The sequence below is a fragment of the Bos grunniens genome, chromosome X, assembly GCF_055505025.1.
Source record: "Bos grunniens cultivar Pamir isolate PY7600 chromosome X, Bosgru_T2T1.0, whole genome shotgun sequence".
Lineage (NCBI taxonomy): Eukaryota > Metazoa > Chordata > Mammalia > Artiodactyla > Bovidae > Bos > Bos grunniens.
In genome coordinates, this window is record NC_141194.1 from 141,705,859 (window position 1) to 141,725,721 (window position 19,863).

Sequence of the window (19,863 nt, forward strand, 5' to 3'; positions counted from 1 at the left end):
AGCTCTTTCTCAAATAGGATCTCTCACTCCCTCCTTGCAGAGAGCATCTTCCCTGAGGGGAGTGGGCAGTGGCAAAGGTCACTGTTCTGCTCACAGTTGCCACAAATGCAGCAAAGTGTGGCTGGAAGAACACCAGCTGTTAGTCAGGGGATCTGAGGGCTACTCCTGGTTTTGCCTGAACTTGCTGTCAGAGGGGACAAGCCCAGACAATTGTCTAGGCCTCCATTTTGCTGTCTAGCAAATGGGACTCATATCAACATGGAGGGCAAGTGCTTCTTTAAATTCAAATACTTTTCATATGTAAAGTAGTTTTAGCGGCACTGGCACTGGCGAGTTAGTGCCATCATCCAGATGAGTGAATTCTTCTAGCCAGAACTCAGGTGATCTTAGCATCCCACCTGGTGAACTCTGCCTGTCTTTGGCCCCATCTCTCTCCTCCTCTGTGAGATCTGGAAACGACCGTGTATTTAGCAGCCTCGCTTATGCAGGTCACACTACGTACATGCCTTGTCTCATTTCATCCCCACAGCAGCCCTGTGTGGTCGAGATCATTGTGATTCCCATTGAATAGAGGAGGAAACTGAAGCACAGCGTGCTTAAAGAACTAGCCCAAGACCACACAGTTTCTAAGAATAGCAGAGTCAAAGATATAATACAAAATGAATTATTCTCAGCTTCTTGAGCACCTTGTTTCTACCTCACCTGTGGTCATTCAGCCACAGACTCTCTCCCTTACTAGGCTATGCATTTGTACAGGGAAAGGGCCATGTCGTCTTATTTATGTGACAAAAGTACTCAGTGAGGGTTAGAAAATGGAATGAGTTGGAGTGGAATAGAAATGGAATGGAAGGAAAGGGGAGGGAACTGGGTAAAGTAACTGGCTGCCCCGGGATTTCCAGACAATTCCGTTAGGCTTCAGGCCGCCTCTTCCGGTATTGCCATCAGAGAGTTATTTGAGTGTCAGCAGAAGCGAGTGTCTTTGCTTTGTTTCCTGTCTTAAGGCAAAGGTTGCCGTTGGGGATCAGGAGACATTCAGTGAATATCTGTGGAAACTGATGAACCACTCAGTAAAAGGACTTATTTTCCTTGTAAGAAGCTGCCTCTGACTTTCTTTCAATCTCCACAAATGGCCCAGAGTGTCATAAGCACAGACTATTCATGGAATTCTTCGTGAAAAAATAGAAACTGTGAACATATTGGAAGGGCAGATAAGATAGAATATGAAACTCTTCTGAAATAGAGCAAAGAATGATAGGATTTCCCAGCTCAAATCAGGTTAGAGCTGCTCAAAAGTTAAATGTCTTTTTAAAAAGTGATAATAATCGCTAGAACAATAACTCCTATTTACTGAGTACTTGCTGTGTGCTAGGCTGTGTGCAAAGTTCTTTGACTGTGGCATCCTGGCTAATCCTTAAAAAATCCTGCAAGACGGCCACTTTGATGGTCCCCATTTTCCAGCTAAGGAAACTGAGGTTTAGGGAGGTCAGTCAGTCTGTTCGAGGTTGCAGACACAAGGGGAAGGGCTGGGTTTAGAAGCCAGGCTAGTCTGATGACCAGCTTTTAATCACTGTACTTTAAAGTTTTTATTTATTTGTTATTTAGCTATGTCTGATCTTAGTTGTGGCATATGGGATATTTTGTTGTGGTACACAGGCTCTCTAGTCATGGTGCCCAGGCTTACACAGTATGTGCGATCTTAGTTCCCTGACCACGGATCAAACCTGTTTTCCCTGCACTGCAAGGTGGATTCTTAACCAGTGGACCACCAGGGATGTCCGTAATCACTATACTTTTATTACAACGCATTTTAATTACATTTCAAACAAGACCAGGTAGGAGACAGGCATAGAGTAACTGTTGAGAGGATGTTCTCTGTAGGGTCTTGGATGGCATGGAATACATCCTTACGCTCTTCAGCTTGCATTTCCCAAGAGGGGCTGCTGGTTGAGTGGCCTTACAGAATGAGCCTTGGAAATTTGTATTCATTCCTTCCCTTCAATCTCTTTCTTCCTTGGGTCTCTGAGGCAAGCGCCCAGTCCCCCTACACTGTCCCACCAGGCTCTTGCCCAGCCTTTGGGTCCTTTAGATGTCCAAGCCTGGTGTAAGGCTTGGGGGGCCTCAGGCTGAGAGAGATACCCCTGTGAGCCAAAGTAAGGCTGCAGATGGAAAGCCTGATCATTAGTAAGGCGCAAGAGAAATGTAACTACACCACTGGACTTGCGTTAAGATTTATTGGTCCATTGCCACCACATTTTACTTCTTCCACTTTCATTCCTGATAACGGCCGTCGGTTAGTGATCGTTCCCAGCCGAGACTGGCAGACTCAGTCCACCAATGTCAGAACTGAGAGCAAAGTGGGGTTCGCTACTCCGAGCCATCACCCCAGACGCTAAGACAGGGAGATTGCTTCTCAGCATGTTACACTGCCATTTCTGCTCACCCTTTAATGAACGCTTTCTGTCCATAAATGAAGCAGAGATGGAAGAAGAGGTGAAGAAGTGCTCACATAAATTGCAGTGGGTCAACCACAAATACAGGCTTTCAAAAAAATTGTTCTTGTTTTTTTTTTTAAGTCTAAGTTAAGGTGCTTGCTGATTTCTAAAGTACTTCCTGGGTTTGATTAGTGTGGCAGATGCATCAAAAATTGCTATTTCCAACCTTTATTTTGTGATTGGTGCATCAGGGTAGAAGGTCTCTTTTCAAAGAAAAGATAAAGATCAGAATATAATTCGTGCTTTTCACCGTTATCCGACTCTGACTGACTCACTGGTCACATGCTAGGTAATGGATATGGAAATTGAAATCAGCAGGCTCTGAAAAGCTATGGTTGACTTTTACTTTTAGCTTTCGGGCACTTGAGTTTCTTTTTAGGTGTGATTCATATCTACAGGGGCAAATTGGTAAATGGTGAAAGAAATGCTTTTTTAGCTCATACTGTATTTGTGTGCGTAACAACTGCACAGGTTTAGCAGGTTCTTTTCTGCGATCCTGAATCCTGTCCTGGGGCTGGAATGGCTGTGTGCGTGGGCAGGCTGACCATCCATGCCCTGTTGCTTTACAGCTTGGCTTTGGATCGTTCCTTGGAATCATTGGATCAAACCTCGTGGAGAACAAACGGCAGATGGTAAGTTTTCGTGGCTACACAATCAGACCACCTCTTCATCTGAAAGAGCTCAACATTTCTGTGGATGGGTAGCACACTTCCTAAGGTTGCCCACGTTGGACCACAAAAGAAACAGCTCCCTTCCCCTAAGCTTCCAGGAAGCTTGTTGTAAAGCGACCCTGTGGTGTGGGACTTGTTCTCACCTTGCCTAATGCTCGCTCAGTTGCCCAGCTCATCTCCTTAAGTCACAAGGATAGAATAATCTGTATCTTCCCCTTTGATTTTCCCCTCATCAGTGAATGAGTGCACCAGCGTAGCCAGTCAGGCCACTGTCCTCACTTGGGGTGCCTTTGCTACTCTGATTCCTGCATTCAGTGGCCACCCTTATCCCTCCCTCTCTGATGTATAGCCTGAGATTTTCATCTAAGGGACTTGAATTAACAGAACAAATACATATAGGGCACAAGAAGACAAAGTAAAATTACAAAGCTGGTCTCCGATAGTCCCATGACCCTTGGTTCAAAGCTACCTGGGTGATGAGGTGAAGAGGAAGGATGGGCATATACTGGGAGGTAAAACTCACCAAATTCTCTGTCCGAATGGGGCCCCGCAAGGGCAAGCTGTTGTGTCTTCCTGCTTCAGCCTGAGAAGGCTTCGTAGAGGGCAAGAGAAGAAAGTACAGACTGAATTGCAAGCTTATTGCAGTTTTATAGGCTTGTAAATCAAGAGGCCTGGTGAGTGGTCAGATGGTAGACTGATTAGGCTCCCCAGTACAAGTCTCCATGGCATCTAGACTTTGATAATGGAGTCTATTTAACAGCAAGTTTAATCAGATAACGTAATAGCTCCAGGGACAGAGAGCTCTAACCATATGTTCTCTCCCAGCAATGTGGGGAGTCGGCCTCAGGGGAGTTCTCATAGTCCTCTTCTTCCATGTCACCTGGGCTCTCCCACAGCCGGTTGTGTTTGCACTTTGGATTTAAATTATTCAAAATAACAGGGGAGTTCTAATTGTAGAGCTGATCATAGCATAGCTAATAATGCCAATTTCATGACATCGTTCATCCATTATTTACCAATCCTCTGTACTGCTGTGAAGTGAGATTTATGGGACAAGGTTTCTGAACGACTCCCAAAGGAGATCTGTATTTCCTCGTAGCCTGTTGAGATGGGTCTTATCCCTGGAGAGCAGCCTAATGTCATCCTATTTCTCCCCTTCCCCCACAAAAGCACCTCAAGGAGTGTTGTTTTGAGGGTCAACAAGGGCAGGTGGGGGCTTCCCACGTGGCTCAGATGGTAAAGAATCTGCCTGCAATGCAAGAGACCTGGGTTCAGTCCCTGGGTCAGGAAGATCCCCTGGAGGAGGGCATGGCTACCTACTCAGTATTCTTGCCTAGAAAATCCCATGGAGAGAGGAGCCTGGCAGGTTACGGTCCTTGGGGTCGCAAAGACTGGGACACGGCTGAGCAGCTAACACTTTCACAAGGGTAGATGGTGGGCTCAGGCAGTACCTACTCCCGACCCTGGAAATACCTGGAAATGCCTACCTCCTCATTGGATTGTAGTATTACCCTTGTAATGGAGACACGTTATTAGGAAAATTTCTGTTACCTAACATGATCAGAGAATAGGGCAGTCTAGTTCCAGCAAACAATTTTTGTACTTGAATTTTTTTGTATTGACTGCACAGAATTGATCAATTTCAGAGACTTCAACCCTTGTAAAATGTCTTTGACATCTAAGCCATAAGTTGTGTGGTCTCCTTCCTCTGTGATGCAGGGCCATGTCGGGTTGTGTGGGGCCTCAGAGTCATGAGGGGTTGGGCAGATCACTGTACTAGGAGTTGGCGGGCACAGGCTCTCCCATAGCCTGGCCAGTGACCTGGGACACACCATTTCCCCTCTCTGAGCCTCAAACTCCACAGTAAATAAAATAGGATTGGACTACATGATGTCAAAGGTCTGAGTCTCAGAGTGGAAGAGCCATGTAGCCTGATTCCTCAGCCTCCTCTTCCTTGGGTACTCACTGACTCACGGAGTAAATTTCTTAGCTTGCCCTGAAAATGTAGGATATAATCCAGTGGCCCCTTCTCTGCATCCCCCTCCCAGTCATGCTACTGAAAAGGGCCTCCCCGTGGGGTGGCATGGAAGGCTAACAGACACTTTTGCTTTGTCCCCCCACAGCTGGTGGCTTCTATCGTCTTTATCAGCTTTGGTGTGATTGCGGCCTTTTGCTGTGCCATAGTTGATGGGGTCTTTGCTGCCAGACACATTGTGAGTATTTTTAGTCTGGGGTTAAAGTAAGTGTGCAATACAAGGAGGCTTCATCGAGCGGGTGTGTGCTGGGTGTATGCTGAGGGCTGTGAGGGGTGCGGAAGAAGTAGAAGACAGGATCCCTGTCCCATGGAGGTAACATCAACATGAGGACCTCACGGAATGCACTACAGAACTGGGGCTGAGCTGAGGGGGTGAACTCTAGGTGCCAGAGTGGTTTACGTTGGGTCAGGCCGGGCTTCCCAGTGGGGGAAGGGCTGGAGGTCGTTGAGATTTGGAAAAGTCAAAGACAAGGGCATTGGGGCCAGGGAATTGGCATTGGGATTGAGGAGGCAGGGAGAGAGCCCTGGTAGCTGACCTCCCCTCGCCATCTCCAGCAGCAACAAGAGTGGCCCATGAGGACAGATACGTTGTTTTCAGCATGTGGAATCTAGTTCCCTGACCTGGGCTGGAATCCGTGTGCCCCTGCATTGGGAACGCAGAGTCTTAATTCCTGGACCTCCAGGGAAGTCCCCCAGACACTGTTTCTAGGATCGTTGAACATTGCTGTCTTCATAGCTGGAGAGGAGTGATGTGATTGGGGTCTGGAGAAAGCCCCAGAACTAAAAGTCTTCAGAACAATCCCAGTCCTGGCATTCAGGTGCCAAGTGCTTCAAATTCTGGAGAAGCTAGGCCTCGAGGAAGGCCTGAAACCCAAATCTGTGCTTCTCAGAGAAACCTGGGATTCGGGTCCTTCCCATGGGCCCCGCTAGAGGAACCCTCACCCCTCACTCTGTGCTTTCTTATTCTGGCCCAAGGCTACCTTCTTCCATTGGGCTCAATAGACACAGTGCCCACAACCATGAACTTTTATAGGGTCCCAGAAAAATATAATTTATTTTCAAATCAGAGGAAAAATGATGACCTTTTAGGCAAAAAAAAAAAAAAAAAAGTTTTCACATGTAATAGAAATTTGTCTTTATACCAATGCAGTCATAACAAAGAATTAAATGAAACATCCTATTCAATATTTTGAATGGAGGAAGGAGTTGCAAAAGGCAATAGTCCTAGGGAGGTCATAGCGTGGCCCTGATCTGGCCCACAAATCCCAAGCAAGAGTGAGCTAAGCTGCTTAGTGAGCCCCCACAACCCACTCAGACACTTATTTCTATCCCCAACTGAACCAACAGTGAAAATGAAAACATAAAGCAATTAAAAATCCATAAATAAAAAAGAAAATGAAAACATCCTATGAACTAGTTGGAACTGTGTATTTTCTAAAACAAGTGTATTAGAGCAAAATTGAATCATAGAATATTCTGTGGATCTTCTGTGGATCAATGGTATTTTATTCCATTTCAGTCTTTGGCTAACAGTGCAGGTTAGCCTGAGGGAGAGTCCTGGGTATGGATGGATCTGGGCAAGGGTGATTTGCAACATTGTTTTAATCCCAACTTGTTCTTGGACTCTCCTCCCAAATTTAAGAGTCAGTCCCTCACTTGCCAAGCTTAGTGGAATTCACATAGTCAGTGTTGGTGTGTAAGGAGACCATTTCTGGGCAGGGGGAAAGTATGGGGTGGGAGAGAGAGGTTTTTTGCCCAGTTCTCTTTTGGGGCCAAGAATACATTGGTTCCTGTATCAGATCCATCCCTTATTATTTTAGCTGAGAGCAGCCATCTTTTTCTTTTTGAAAAGGCAAATGACACAACAGGAACTTGTGACATCCACTCTCCTACTACCCTAACCACCCTAAAATAGCGATTCTATCGCATAGGCAATTTTCACATATTACCCTCTGAGTATATATACCTATTTTTGTAGCATGCTTGTAGTCACTCATAGTATTGTGTGCTGTTTTGTTCCAACAGGCGCCATCTTAATGACAATAATTGTTTTTGTGTGGTGAATTTAGCGTTTCAATGTGCCTTGACATCTATTATCTCATTTGAGACCCACAACCATCCTGTGAGATATGTAGGGCAGGCATGATTATCCCCATTTGACAAGCACTCTTCAGTCCGAGGCAGTCTCCATGGCAACACAGGCATAGTGGCCAAGAAGCCTGCGGTAGATTTTCATGGCATCATGAGCTAAAATGGCTTCCTCCTTTTCCCTCCTCTTCCCACTTCTAATTTTTTTTAAACAGCTTTATTGAGACATAGTTCACATCTCATCTAATTTATCCATCTGAAGCATATAATTCAGAGCTTTTAGTACATTCATGGATATGTGCAAACTCTCACCAAATCAATTTTAGAAGGTTTTCATCATCCCCCAAACAACCCCATACCCGTTAGCTGCTGCTGCTGCTAAGTCACTTCAGTCGTGTCCAACTCTGTGCGACCCCATAGATGGCAGCCCACCAGGCTCCCCCGTCCCTGGGATTGTCCAGGCAAGAACACTGGAGTGGGTTGCCATTTCCTTCTCCAGTGCATGAAAGTGAAAAGTGAAACTGAAGTCGCTCAGTCGTGTCTGACTCTTAGCTACCCCATGGACTGCAGCCTTCCAGACTCCTCCATCCATGGGATTTTCCAGGCAAGAGTACTGGAGTGGGGTGCCACTGCCTCCTCCATACCTGTTAGCTATCACCTCCCTAATCTGCCTGCTCCTCCAAGTCCTAGGCAACCACTAATCTACTCTCTTTTTCTATAGATTTCCCTTTATTAGTTAACATTTCATATTAATGGCATTATATAATATGTGGTTTTCTGTGACATCTTTTACTTAGTATGTTTTCTACATTCATCCATTTTGTACCATATGTCAGTGCTTCCTTTCTTTTTATGGCCTAATAATATTCCATTGTATGGATATACCACACTTTGGTTGTTCATTCACCAGTTGACGGACATACAGGTTGTTTCCACCTTTTGGCTTTTATGAATAATGCTGCTATAAACATTTGTGTACCAGTTTCTCTGTGGACCTATGTTTTCATTTTCTTTGTGTATGATTCGAAGTATTGGGTCATATGGTAACTATATTTAACCTTTTGAAGAACTGCCAATTTTCCAAAGTGGCTGCATCATTTTATAGTTGCACTGGAAGTGTCCGAGTGTGCCAGTCTCCTATTATGAGCTGACTTGTTAATTCTAACCGTCCTAGCAGGTATGAAATGGTTTCTCATTGTGGTTTTGATTTGCATTTCCCTGACTTCTAAACTCCAAAAGGTTTTGATTGGTGGCCTTAGCCAAAATGCAATGGAAGAAAAATCTAAGTTATATTTACTGGAAGTTTCTTCCAGCCTCTGACTCTAGGTCATCTGTACCTCCTGCTGGTCGTGGCCTGCAGTAGAGCATTTGATTCAAGGGTTTGGGGTAAAGCTGGATGAGTCTTTGAGAAAACCTTTTTGCCTATACTGTACCTGTCCTGAGACATCTACCAGTCCTCACTGACACCCAGTTCTTGTTTTTTGTTTTTTTTTTTACTTCCATACGTGACATGACCCTGTGAAGTTTTGAGGAAGGAGGCTTTATTAATCAATGGTGATATCTGTTGGTCAGCTTGAATGAAAGGCACATTTGGACTCCAGCACTGCTTGGGTGGGTTAGAACCAGCCTTTCCTGTTGTGGAGCCCCTTTAACCTCATGGTGCCCTGTCCTTTTGTTTAATTTTTGGCTGCATCCCATGGCATGTGGGAATGCAGGGATTGAATGTGTTGCCCCTGCAAGTCTTAACCACTGGGCCACCAGGGAAGTCCCACGGTGCCCTGTCCTTTGGCTCAGGGGCATATGAGCTTCACCTGCCTTCTGACACAGCCCTCTGAATGCGCCTCATTCCTTCTCTCCCTTGTCTCCAATTTCCTTCCTTTCCCTTCCCTGAAGATAGCCATTAACTAGTCGGGAAAGTCACGTCACCTTCTTGTGGCAGTTTCTTCTCTTCTACCTGGACGTACTAGGAACTTAGTTACCTCTCAGGGGTAACATGAGGACGGTATGAAATCATGGGCGTGAAGGCACCCTGAGAAGGGCCTGGCCCTGAGCACTCAGACTCTCAGTGGAAGGCAGCTGGTGGCCAGCGCTCAGACTGGCCGTTGCTCGCCCTTCAGGCATAAATAAAAGGCTGACGGCCGGCTCAGTGGCCTTTTCTTACCTGCCAGTCACATGGGCTTATTCCTTCCCTGGGGCCTCAGTGCAGAAGGGCAGCCACAGGCAGCACACGGGCCACCATCACACACACACACACACACACGTCGATCTTCGTTTAGGCAGTTGGCAGCTGAATGCTCTTAGTAGAACCAGGAGGTCAGGAGGTTACAACCAGCACATCGAGCCTCACCCCCGCCACAACCGTGGAATGATAACTACTTCTACCGTTGCCCAAATGGGGACAATAAACCCTGCCACTCGTGACCATGAGAACCCTCATGCCTTCCAGCCTGACTCCAGGCTGAGCCCCAGGGCAGGATACTTTGAGAACACAGAGCAGCTAGGTAGAAGCAACTGGACGGGGTGGCAGGCTGGGAGGCAGGGGGCACATGGGTGTCAGGTACAGGAGATGCTCAATCACATGTGTGGGGGCAAGCAGCCATCAGGATGATTGGCAGTGGTGAGAGAAGTGGGTTCAGTGGGGATGGGGCAATAGATAAATTCCCTCTGCCAGGGTGCTTTGGCCCACTTCCAAAGGTCAGTTTGTGTAAACTGCTGATCCTGTGCTAACCTGCTCTTGGCTGAAGGCCCCTCCCACTCAGGGGATGTTTAGTGTCCTGTAAAAGTTGGGCAGCATCCCCTGCCTGCCAACTTTTGGGCAGCACTGGGTGGCATCTGTCTGTCCCACCCCAATGCACACTCTCCTCCCCTCCTCGCCCCATGCCTGAGAGCTCCCTCACAGGCATCTGGCCAAACCAGCAGGGCTAGTCAACTTTTCCTGGGCTTTAGCAGTATTTTTGGAGTTCACTGTCTTTTTCTAATCTGTGTAGTTGAGTGAAAATGGCTCATAGTTCAGTTGAGTTAAAACCTAGTGTGGGCTCCGTGGCTGCCCATCCCCCTGGGATTTGCTTCCTGAGCTCTTCTTTCTGTAAAAGCTATGGCAATGACAACAGGGAGGATGCATCAGCCTGCCCTGGTCCTGTCCTCAGGTGATGAGACCTCATTGTTGGAGCTGGCCTCCCTCTGTTGCAGAGGGTCATGTCATGATCACCTGGAGTTTTGACTCCTGTTCCCTGGGGATTCTTTGCAAAGAGACAAAGACAGAAATAAAAGAAAACCAGATAGGAAATGTTAAGAAACACATTTCTCAATCAATTTCCTAATTTCTCATTAACTAAGTGGCCCAATAGAAAGTAGTTATTAGAACATTTTTATCTGATCCTCACAGAAATTAACCCAACACTACCTGCTCTGGGATGTGTGTGTGTTCAAATCTTTTCTTACCCATCAGAGCACTTGCCGCTTTGTTTTCCAAAGCCCAAAGCCTTTTGGTTTGCTGTTTCCCTTTCCAGGATCTGAAGCCCCTCTATGCTAACCGGTGCCACTATGTCCCCAAGACATCTCAGAAGGAAGCTGAGGAGGTAAGAGCCAGAATGGGGTTACCCGTCTTACCTTTGGGAAAAGTCTCCTGTTCTGCCTGGAACCCTTTTTCTTTGACTCTCTTCCCGAGGCCTGCAGCTTGCTGTGAGGTGTCTTTAGTTGATTTGTTTAGTGGTTCAGTTCAAGGCAAGGTGCTAATGGGACCATTGTCATAGGTTAGCACGTCCTGAGGCCTAATCAGATTCACTTTGTTCTGTGGTCACAGGCTGCCCCTCTGACCCCAACAGGCAGCCTCTCTGTGTGTGGCTTTGATCCTGAGAGGGACCGAGGAGAGTACAGAGGCCACAGGCAGGTCATTCCCCACATCTGCGGAGGATAGTTCAGCTGCCTGGACTTGATGTCTAGCTGGAAGTAAAGTGGGAGGCCCACCAAGGCAGTAGGCCTGGACCCGGGAGGCAGAGCCTGAGTCTTACACGCGGGTGGGGTGGTGGCGGTGGTCAGGAGCCAAATGAAGGTCATCGAGAAGCCTGCTTCAATTTGAGGCTCTGGGGCAGCTGTCGGCCTGGCCCTGACTCCCCTGGTCTCATGACACCCCCAGGAGACCAGTCTGATGATGCTTGTGTGGACACGTGAGGTGTTATCTCTCCCACCCCACACAGCTCTCCTTGGGTCCCTGTCACCTCATGGAGAAGCCGAGGCAGTCTGTGGGCAGTTGGGTGAGGTGAGGCTTCAGGTCATTCTCGGAGAGCTTTCATTTCAGCTCACAACCACCCCTCCCCAACCCAGAGAGCCCTTTAACATGAACCTCTACCGTATGCTTCTAGCAACATCGACCATTTGGTTCTCTGCTGCTACTGCTAAGTCGCTTCAGTCATGTCCGACTCTGTGTGACCCCATAGACGGCAGCCCACCATGCTCCCCCGTCCCTGGGATTCTCCAGGCAAGAACACTGGAGTGGGTTGCCATTTCCTTCTCCAATGCATGAAAGTGAAAAGTGAAAGTCAAGTCGCTCAGTCATGTCTGACTCTTAGCGACCCCATGGACTGCAGCCTACTAAGGCTCCTCCATCCACGGGATTTTCCAGGCAAGAGTACTGGAGTGGGGTGCCATTATGAATCAACCCCCACTCTAAGAATAGTTAGAAAAATGGTAAACTTGTGATTGTTGGAAAAGGCTGAGAAGTGGGTGTAAAGTGGTGACTGCATTCCATAAAATGGACCGGCATCAGGGGAAGCCTTCTCCCTAAAATCCAGTGTGAACAGTGCCTGGGGAGGCCGGCAAAGCTATGGCCCTGCTCCCAAGGCGTTAGGGCAAGTACTTACATGGTGACTTTGCCACCCACTTGCCCCATTTTCCTTTCCTGATCAGCAATTCACTATTTTTCCAAACTATTCTCGGGTTAGAAAGGAATAGAAAGATGCACGTGCCGACAGTGTGTCAGAAAGGCTTGAGCTTTTGGATGAAGGACCCAATATAGAAAAAGTGCCTGTTTACCATCCGTATCCTCTGTAACACAGCAAAACACATTTACAAGCACTTCGTTGCACCTGTGCTGGGGGGAGGGTAGCCTGGAAGATTTCTCACAAACAAAAGACGGTAAATGGAAGTTAATTTTTCCTTTTTTGTGGGCAAACTCGAGATGTATAAAATGTCATTGTTATTCTGTTGATTTCATCATGATCGCATTCTTGTGTTACCTTGGTGACTGTAAAAATATGAATGATGACTTCCATAGGTTCACTTGTAACCCTGGTCCCCCTAACCCTATTTTTCCTGTATAAGGTCATAAGTTCCTCAACCAAAAATTCTCCTTCCGCGAGGGTTATGAGGAACCTTACGCAGGCAGCTCGAGAGGTACTAGTGTACTTCAGAGTGCATGTGACCGCCCCTCTGTCTTCCTTCCCCAATGTGGTCCTCTTTCCTCCTGTACCCTGATTCCCCCTCATAGCCTCACTTCCTACCGTCCATTTGTTCTTCTGTCCACCCTTCCATCCGTCCTTCCTCCTCTCCATCTCCACCCTCCAGGGATGGGGTGCTGAGGGCTGTGGCTGAGGCTGGATGTGAGCCCAGCTCCACAGTGACTTGCCTCATGCACGAGATCAGCCAGCCGCCCGCCCAGCCCCATCCCGGCTGTGCTTTGGTGTGTTCATTTCACAGCCATCCTTACCGTCTCCATCAGTTCACTAGCTCGCACTGCCAATCCCAGAGGGTCCTGCTCCCACCCAACGCCAGCTCACCTGCTCACTGCTGTGTGTCCGCAGGTGAACTGCCCTCACCTCAGCCGTGGATTCTGCACACCTCGCATCCGGGGCAACACCTGCTTCTGCTGTGACCTCTACAACTGCGGCAAGTGAGTGCCAAGCCCCTGGTGGTGTGACCACCATGGGCATGAGAAGGACTAAGTGGGGGAAGGGTGCACGGTAGGGATCAGAGAAGCAGAAGACACTGGTGTGTCCATGGATTTCAGCTGACAGGTGTTACCTGCCGTCTCTGTGCCAGGCAGCATACTAAGTAAGTACTTTCAAAGTGCTGATCTCATTTCATTCTTACCCATGATTTATGTACAATTATTCTTCCCATTTTACAGATGATAAGACTGAGGCTCAGAGGAAACAGACAACTAGTCCAAGGTCACACAGAATTTGACAATGGTAGAGGGAGGGTTCACAGCCAGTTCTAAGTCCAAGTTCAACAACATTCAACAAACAGTTATTGAGCATTTTCTCTGTGCCTGGCCTTGTTCCAGATGTTGGAGATTCAGCAGCAGGAGCAAAAAAAAAAAAAAAAAAAAAATTCCTTGCCCTCATGGAACTTAGATTTTATTAAGGAAGATAGTCAATGAACACATGAATATGTAACATGCCAGGTGTCAATCAAAGCCATGAAAAAAAATGAAGCAGGAAAGATAGGTAAATAGTTTCAAAGTGGGGAGTGTGAGTACCATGTTGGATAAAAGGAGCCAAGGAAGAGCTCTTTGAGGAGGTGAAATTTGTGAAGAGATCTGAATGATGCCAGAGGGCCAACCAAGTAGATACTTGAGTAAAAGAGTATCTCAAGCAAACAGAACAGCAAGTGCAAAGGCCCTGAGGCAGGAGCAGGCTTGGTGGTGCTAGTTCTGCTACAACCACTCTGGTGCTCTACTGTTCAATGTTAAAACATCATTTATTCTCTTTCAAAACACATTTAGGTGCCAGAAATACAGAGTCCTGCTGAGGAGCTTGTAGGCCAGCAGGGATGACAGACTTATGAGCCATTGATTACAGTCTAGTGTGAGAAGTGTGGTGGGGATCTGGGGAGGTACTGGGGAACCTCTCAACACAAAAGACTGGAAGCCAGAGTTGCTGGGGGCGGGGCGGGGGGAGGAGGCGTGTCAAGGAGGAGGGGATGTGGGAGCTGAGGCTTAAAAGATAAGACGGGAGTTAGGAGCAAACTTAAACTAGGGGTGGAGATGGGGAGGGTCTTCCCAGCAGTTGTGGAGTGGGGGTGGTTTTACAAGGTAGTAGGAGGTGAGGAGTAGAGCCCTAGTCATATACTAGACCATAGGAATGCTTTGGGACTTGACCCTGTAAGCAACTGCGAGCCACTGAAGGGTACAGCATGGCGCATGGAGTTGAGTGGCTGGAGACAGCGAGGGAGCCACTGCCAGAGTCCAGGCCAAAGGGAATGGAGCCTAGATGAAGTTGTTGTGGGGCTGGTGGAAAGCAGGGAGTACTTGTAAGAGGAATTTAGAAGGTGGAGTAGACAGGAGTGTGTGAAGGCGTGATGCAGAACATAAGGAAACGGCCCTGCACGTCACGCACGTGTTTTCTTCCAGCTCTCAGTGCAAGGGGGCTGAGGAGGGGAAGGGAGGAAGGGAGGAGTTGGCAGAAGGATGAAGCTAGATCCAGAGGGGTCAGATGGATGCACTCCTCCTCACTCACACTCCTTACTCTTGGTATTGGCGGACCAGTTTTCTCACTTGGAGGATTAAGACCAGAGGCAGGGGAGGGGGAAGGGGGAGTAGGAGGAGAAGAGAGATTCACCCCAGCCTGTTTACTTTCTCTGCTAGCACTGGTCTCATTTCGTTAAAAGATTTGGCAGTGGAGGAAGAGAAACTGAAAGACTCAAATGAGGTTTGGGGATTATCTGGGAGGTTCAATTATTCATGTTGTAATAATAACTAACACTTGAAAAGGACTTCCCTCCTTAGCGGTGATGGAGAGCTGGCTATAATTGTACTTCCTGAGCCCATCCTTCCAAAAATGATCAAAGAAATGTAAAATAGGTCCTAGGGGATTTGGGGTTATTTTACTATCTTTCCTCTTGCCTCCCCTTATCTGCCTCCCTCCCCCTGCTCAGTCCACCCCTCTCTTTTTACCTCTTCCCTCCTTTGGACAACCTGTCCTCTGGCCAGGTCTCCTTTTTCCCTTCCCAGGCCTCCTGAGATCCAAGGAGGTGAGAAGAGGCGGGCTGGGAGGGCTGACAAGTGATTCCTCGCGGGCACACCTTTCTCTCTGCAATTAGGTGTGTTTCTGAAAAAGGTCTGAATAAACTAAATCCTGCTTTAATTTCCATTTAGCTGAGCCCTTAGGTGAACTTTTTTTTAAAGTGGAGACTCAAGCCCAATTTATCTTCCTGTCAATCTGAACTTCATAATCAGTGGCTTTCTTAAAGCAAGTTATGCCAGGGTTGTCTTCAAGGCCCTAAAGAAATTTTATGAGGAGCTCTGCTAAAAGTCTGGGCTCCCTAAAGGCAGCAAACATGACTTCATCTTATCTGTATCCTCAGGCCCCAGCACAGGACTGGGCTCGATTCAAAAACCTGATGACAAGGGAGTGACATGTATTGGAAAGGATCAAAAAGAGGAACACCCTTTTCTCCAGGAATATAAAGTATTGGGCCAGGCGACTAAGAGGGCTACGGGTGGAGAGTGGGGTGCGGGGTGTGGGTACTGCTCATAAAGGCCTTTGAGCTGGAAATGCTGCTCACCCACCTGATGTCTGGAGACCAGCTTCAGGCGGTCATCGAGTCCTTGCCCAGGTCTGTAACGTTGAGATTCCAAGGGCAAAGCCACCGGGAAAGCACTTCCTGAGCTTTTTATCAGGAAACCGTCCCATGCAATCAGAAACCAAGGCTGTGAGACTTCAGAGGCGATGATCCTGCAATATAAGGAAAAGATTTTCCTTGACCTGAAGCTTTTCCCAGCCAGCTCGAAGGAGACCTAACTTCTAAGCCTAAATATAGCTAGCTGCAAGCCTTCTAAGGCTCAGAGACTTTAATTTTGCCAAATGCATATTTGTTTTCCTCACACAAAGCCTATTTTTAATCAATTGCCAGCTCCTCCAGTCCATTTCCTGGAAAGGAGGCCAAGAAAAAAAAAGTGGAAACAAAAACATCAGGCAGTCATTTGTAGGGCACTACGGAAACAGAGTTTCTACTGTCCCCTTGAAGCCACAGACCTTCTCTGACGTCAGGGGCAGTGAGGTTTTAACACCAAACCTAGATGATTCTGTTTCAGCCTATGCAGGAAAGTGGTTTCTTTAGGATACAGCTCCTCAGCGGCTGCCTTCTAGCCTTCCCTCGGCTTTGGAGAGGTCAAGTCAATATCACTGGTTTTTGTCCTGTAACCGACAGGAAGCGAAAGGACATGGGGGTGGTTTGTGAACTGCCGCCACTGGTAATAAAATGAAAGACGAGAGCTCGCTTTCATCTGTTCCTCCCTTGGGCGAACTTTTTCTTGAGCTCCTACTATGTGCCAGGGATTGTTCTAGAAGAATACATATTGATAAAATAACATTTTGCCCTTAAGTAACTGAGTTTACCGGGGGATCATGGGGAGGTGGAGAAATGTGTCCAGAGGTGGCACACAGCCTCTATCTGTCCATGGGGAGTTGGTGAATAATTCCAGGCCCTCATGGAAGAGCAGAAGGATGCCCTTTGGCTTTATCCAAGATCCAGTGCCTCCTAATTTGTTGAGTGGGGACTGAAACGAAAAGAGTTTATCTGTTTCTCCAGATATACCCAGCAAGTTAAGAGCAAGTGGGTGAAAGCCCAGATTGGGTAATCAGTCTTATGATCAATGCAATGATCTGTCTTTGAACTCAATTACTCATTCCCCAAGTATCTGTTGATGACCCACAACAGTTCTCTCACTGAGCTCGGAGGCAGTGAGGGAGACACAACAGAAGTGTAAGAGATAACCTTGCCCTCCAGAGGTTAGAATTTAGATGGAGCTATCATGTCCACCTTGGCCTTGGTTGCAGCTTCAGCTCTAATTAGGCTCCAGGTAAACATCGGATCAAATGAATAGCTGCATTACTGATATATGCAAAGTGCTGAACTAAGAAGAACAGACTGAGGCTGTGGGAGCCCAGGGAGAAAGGTGATGAATGGGCACTGGAGTCCTTGAAGAATGAGACGAGTGTGTGGAAGCTTTGTGCAGTGGGAGAGATCAGGAGAGGCTGAGAACAGACGGCAATACCTCCCATGCAGGGAGAGAAATCTGAACAAAGGTCTGGAATAACTACCCCACCTGGCTAGTTTGGTGCTTCTGAGGACCAGCCTGGCTGGAGTGTGGGTTCCATTCTGGAGTCGGATCATGGCAGACTGAGGAATTGGGGCACATTTTCCTGAAGGTAATGGAGAGCGGTGGAAGGGTTTTGATGAGCTGAATGACTTAGTGTTTTAAATGTGTTAGGAAGCTGAAGCAGGCTGTGGTGGGCTCTGGAAGGAGACTTTGCAGTCATGAAAATTTGAGGGTGGGAGCTGTGAGAATACAAAAGATGAAATTTCAGAGGAAGTTCTGCCCCAAGACTGAACCAAATGGAATCATGAATCTCAAACAGAAACAAACCACATTAATTTGCTAAACCCTTAACCAGATCTAGTATTAATGTTCTTTTGCTTCATGGCTCTGTAAAAATAACATAGTAGCTGCTGAACCCGCTCAAACTGAAACCAAACATATATTCTCTACAATTATTGAATATTTTTCAACGAACTACTAACCAAGCCCCATGTTGTGGTCTGTGTCCTTATAAAGCATCACTACTTTTAAGAACACAATTCAGGGGTTTGAATCATTTTGCCAGAGGCTGGCTCTTGGAAGGGAAATAAAACAGCTACAGTGTTCAGGTGGTAGAGTACTGCTAGAGTACTTGTATTGTGCCGGAATACTACTTTCGTGCATTCACTTGTGAAACCCCTCGGGCTCAGAGACGTTAAGAAAGTTGCTCAAGGTCAGACAGCAAATAAGTGACAGAGCCAAGGTTCAAGCGCAGTCTGCCTCCAGATCTGCTCACTGTACTGCCCATCTATACATCTACAGGTGTTACCAGCCTGCCCTTGGTGTATTAGGATGTAAGCACTTCACTACTTTCAAAGATAACTTGGGAGAAGTCAGAAGCTGATTCTCAAACCTCCCCTGCATCCCTACAACCCTACACTCACCATTCCACACAGGGCTCCCCTGTAAAGGGGAGCATCCTTGTAGAGCGGTGCCTTTTTGAGCAGTAAGTCATCTGTGTATCTTCCTTGTCCCATCCCCAGGCCTGAGTACTGTGCCCACTAATAGGAGGCACTCAGTGTATGCTTCCAGGCGGTGTCCAGCTATGTTCCCCCAAATCCTGAAATCCAGTTCAAATTCTGGTGAATTGAAACACTGTTAAAATTCCACTGTGGAAGCTTACTGTTTAACACAGTGGGTCTCAAAGATCAATGAACTCAGTTAACACAAATCCCAGAGCCTCACCCCCAGTGGCGGGGCCTCAGAGTCTGCATGTTTAACCATCTCTTTCTCAAAAATGCATGCACACACACAGAGACGCACAGAGGCACCCACGAATAACACACTGACACACACAGGCTGGCACACAGATATACAAACACAGATGATTTTGACACAGGCTGTCCCATAACCACACTGGTTTCAATTCTTTAGAGATACACTGGTTTTACAGAATTCTAAGATAATTCACCTGTAAAGTGTAAAAGTCTTGTGTGAATAATCTCTCCCTGATTCATTTTGGAGGTTAACCTTTATTTTCTTTTTTTTTTTTCATTTTTGGTGTTCTTATAGCAGGAGAGTTGCATGTAACAACCATACTGATGCCAGGGTGTTTGGTTGTAAGTTTAAGAATCAGTGTTTGAGATTCATTACTGATTCCAGTGGCCAAGTTGTAAACAAATTTGCAACGTCCAGAAAGACAGGAACTTTTGTTTAATTAATTTAACAGCTAACACCTTTCCTCAGTGTGTGCAAGTGTGTGGAGAGATTTCTCTTCCTCTTTTTGTAAAAGCCTCCAATCCCATCGGATTAGGACCCCACCCTTAGACTTTAGGGGCTTCCCAGGTGGCAGTAGTAGTAAAGAACCCGCCTGCCAGTGCAGGAGGTGCAAGAGACTCAGGTTTGATCCCTGGGTTGGGAAAATCCCCTGGAGAAGGGAATGGCAACCCACTCCAGTATTCTTGCCTGGAGAATTCCATGGACAGAGGAACCTGGCAGGCTACAGTCCATGGGGTTGCAAAGAGTCAGACACAACTGAGCACTTAATAGTATCCTGTACCTTAGACCTTATGATCTAACCTTAATTTATTATCTCCTAAAAAGCCCTTCTCCAAATACAGTCACTTTGGAAGTTAGGGTTTCAATATATGAGTTTCAGAGGGAGACGCAATTCAGTTCATAGAAAGTAGTGGCCTAGAGAATGATGGGGCTGGATGGGGGATTATCTTTGGACAGAGTGGTCAGGAAAGGTCTCTCTGAGGAGGCGCTATTCAGATTTTGTGCAGGAACTCAGCTTTAGTACTTTATTGGGATGTTCTTTATTGGCATTTCATTTTGTTTTGAGAAAGGAAATACTGAAATCATTGAAGCCTGAATTCAGATCCCAGTTCTACTGCTTACAATTTGAGGAAGTTCCTAACCTCTCTGTGCTTCAGTTTCTTCATCTGTAAAATGGGAATGGGGACTAATACTTACATCATAAATATTGTAAGGATTCACAGTGCCGCCTAATAGAACTTTCTGTGATGACAGAAATGCTCTGTCCAGTATAGTAAC

The 19,863-nt window shown here is 46.9% G+C and overlaps 1 protein-coding gene across 2 annotated transcripts in view; it reads left to right on the top strand.

The window, feature by feature from the left end:
- Window positions 1-19,863, top strand: part of TMEM255A (transmembrane protein 255A) — a 48,140-nt gene that overhangs the window by 12,284 nt on the left and 15,993 nt on the right. The window contains exons 3-7 of one of the 2 annotated variants that reach the window (XM_086389724.1): window positions 3,062-3,124; window positions 5,287-5,376; window positions 10,796-10,864; window positions 12,606-12,677; window positions 13,085-13,173. In XM_086389724.1, the coding sequence (XP_086245850.1) occupies window positions 3,062-3,124; window positions 5,287-5,376; window positions 10,796-10,864; window positions 12,606-12,677; window positions 13,085-13,173 (383 nt within the window). The remainder of the gene's footprint in view (window positions 1-3,061; window positions 3,125-5,286; window positions 5,377-10,795; window positions 10,865-12,605; window positions 12,678-13,084; window positions 13,174-19,863) is intronic. The other variant, XM_086389725.1, reaches the window with a different exon arrangement.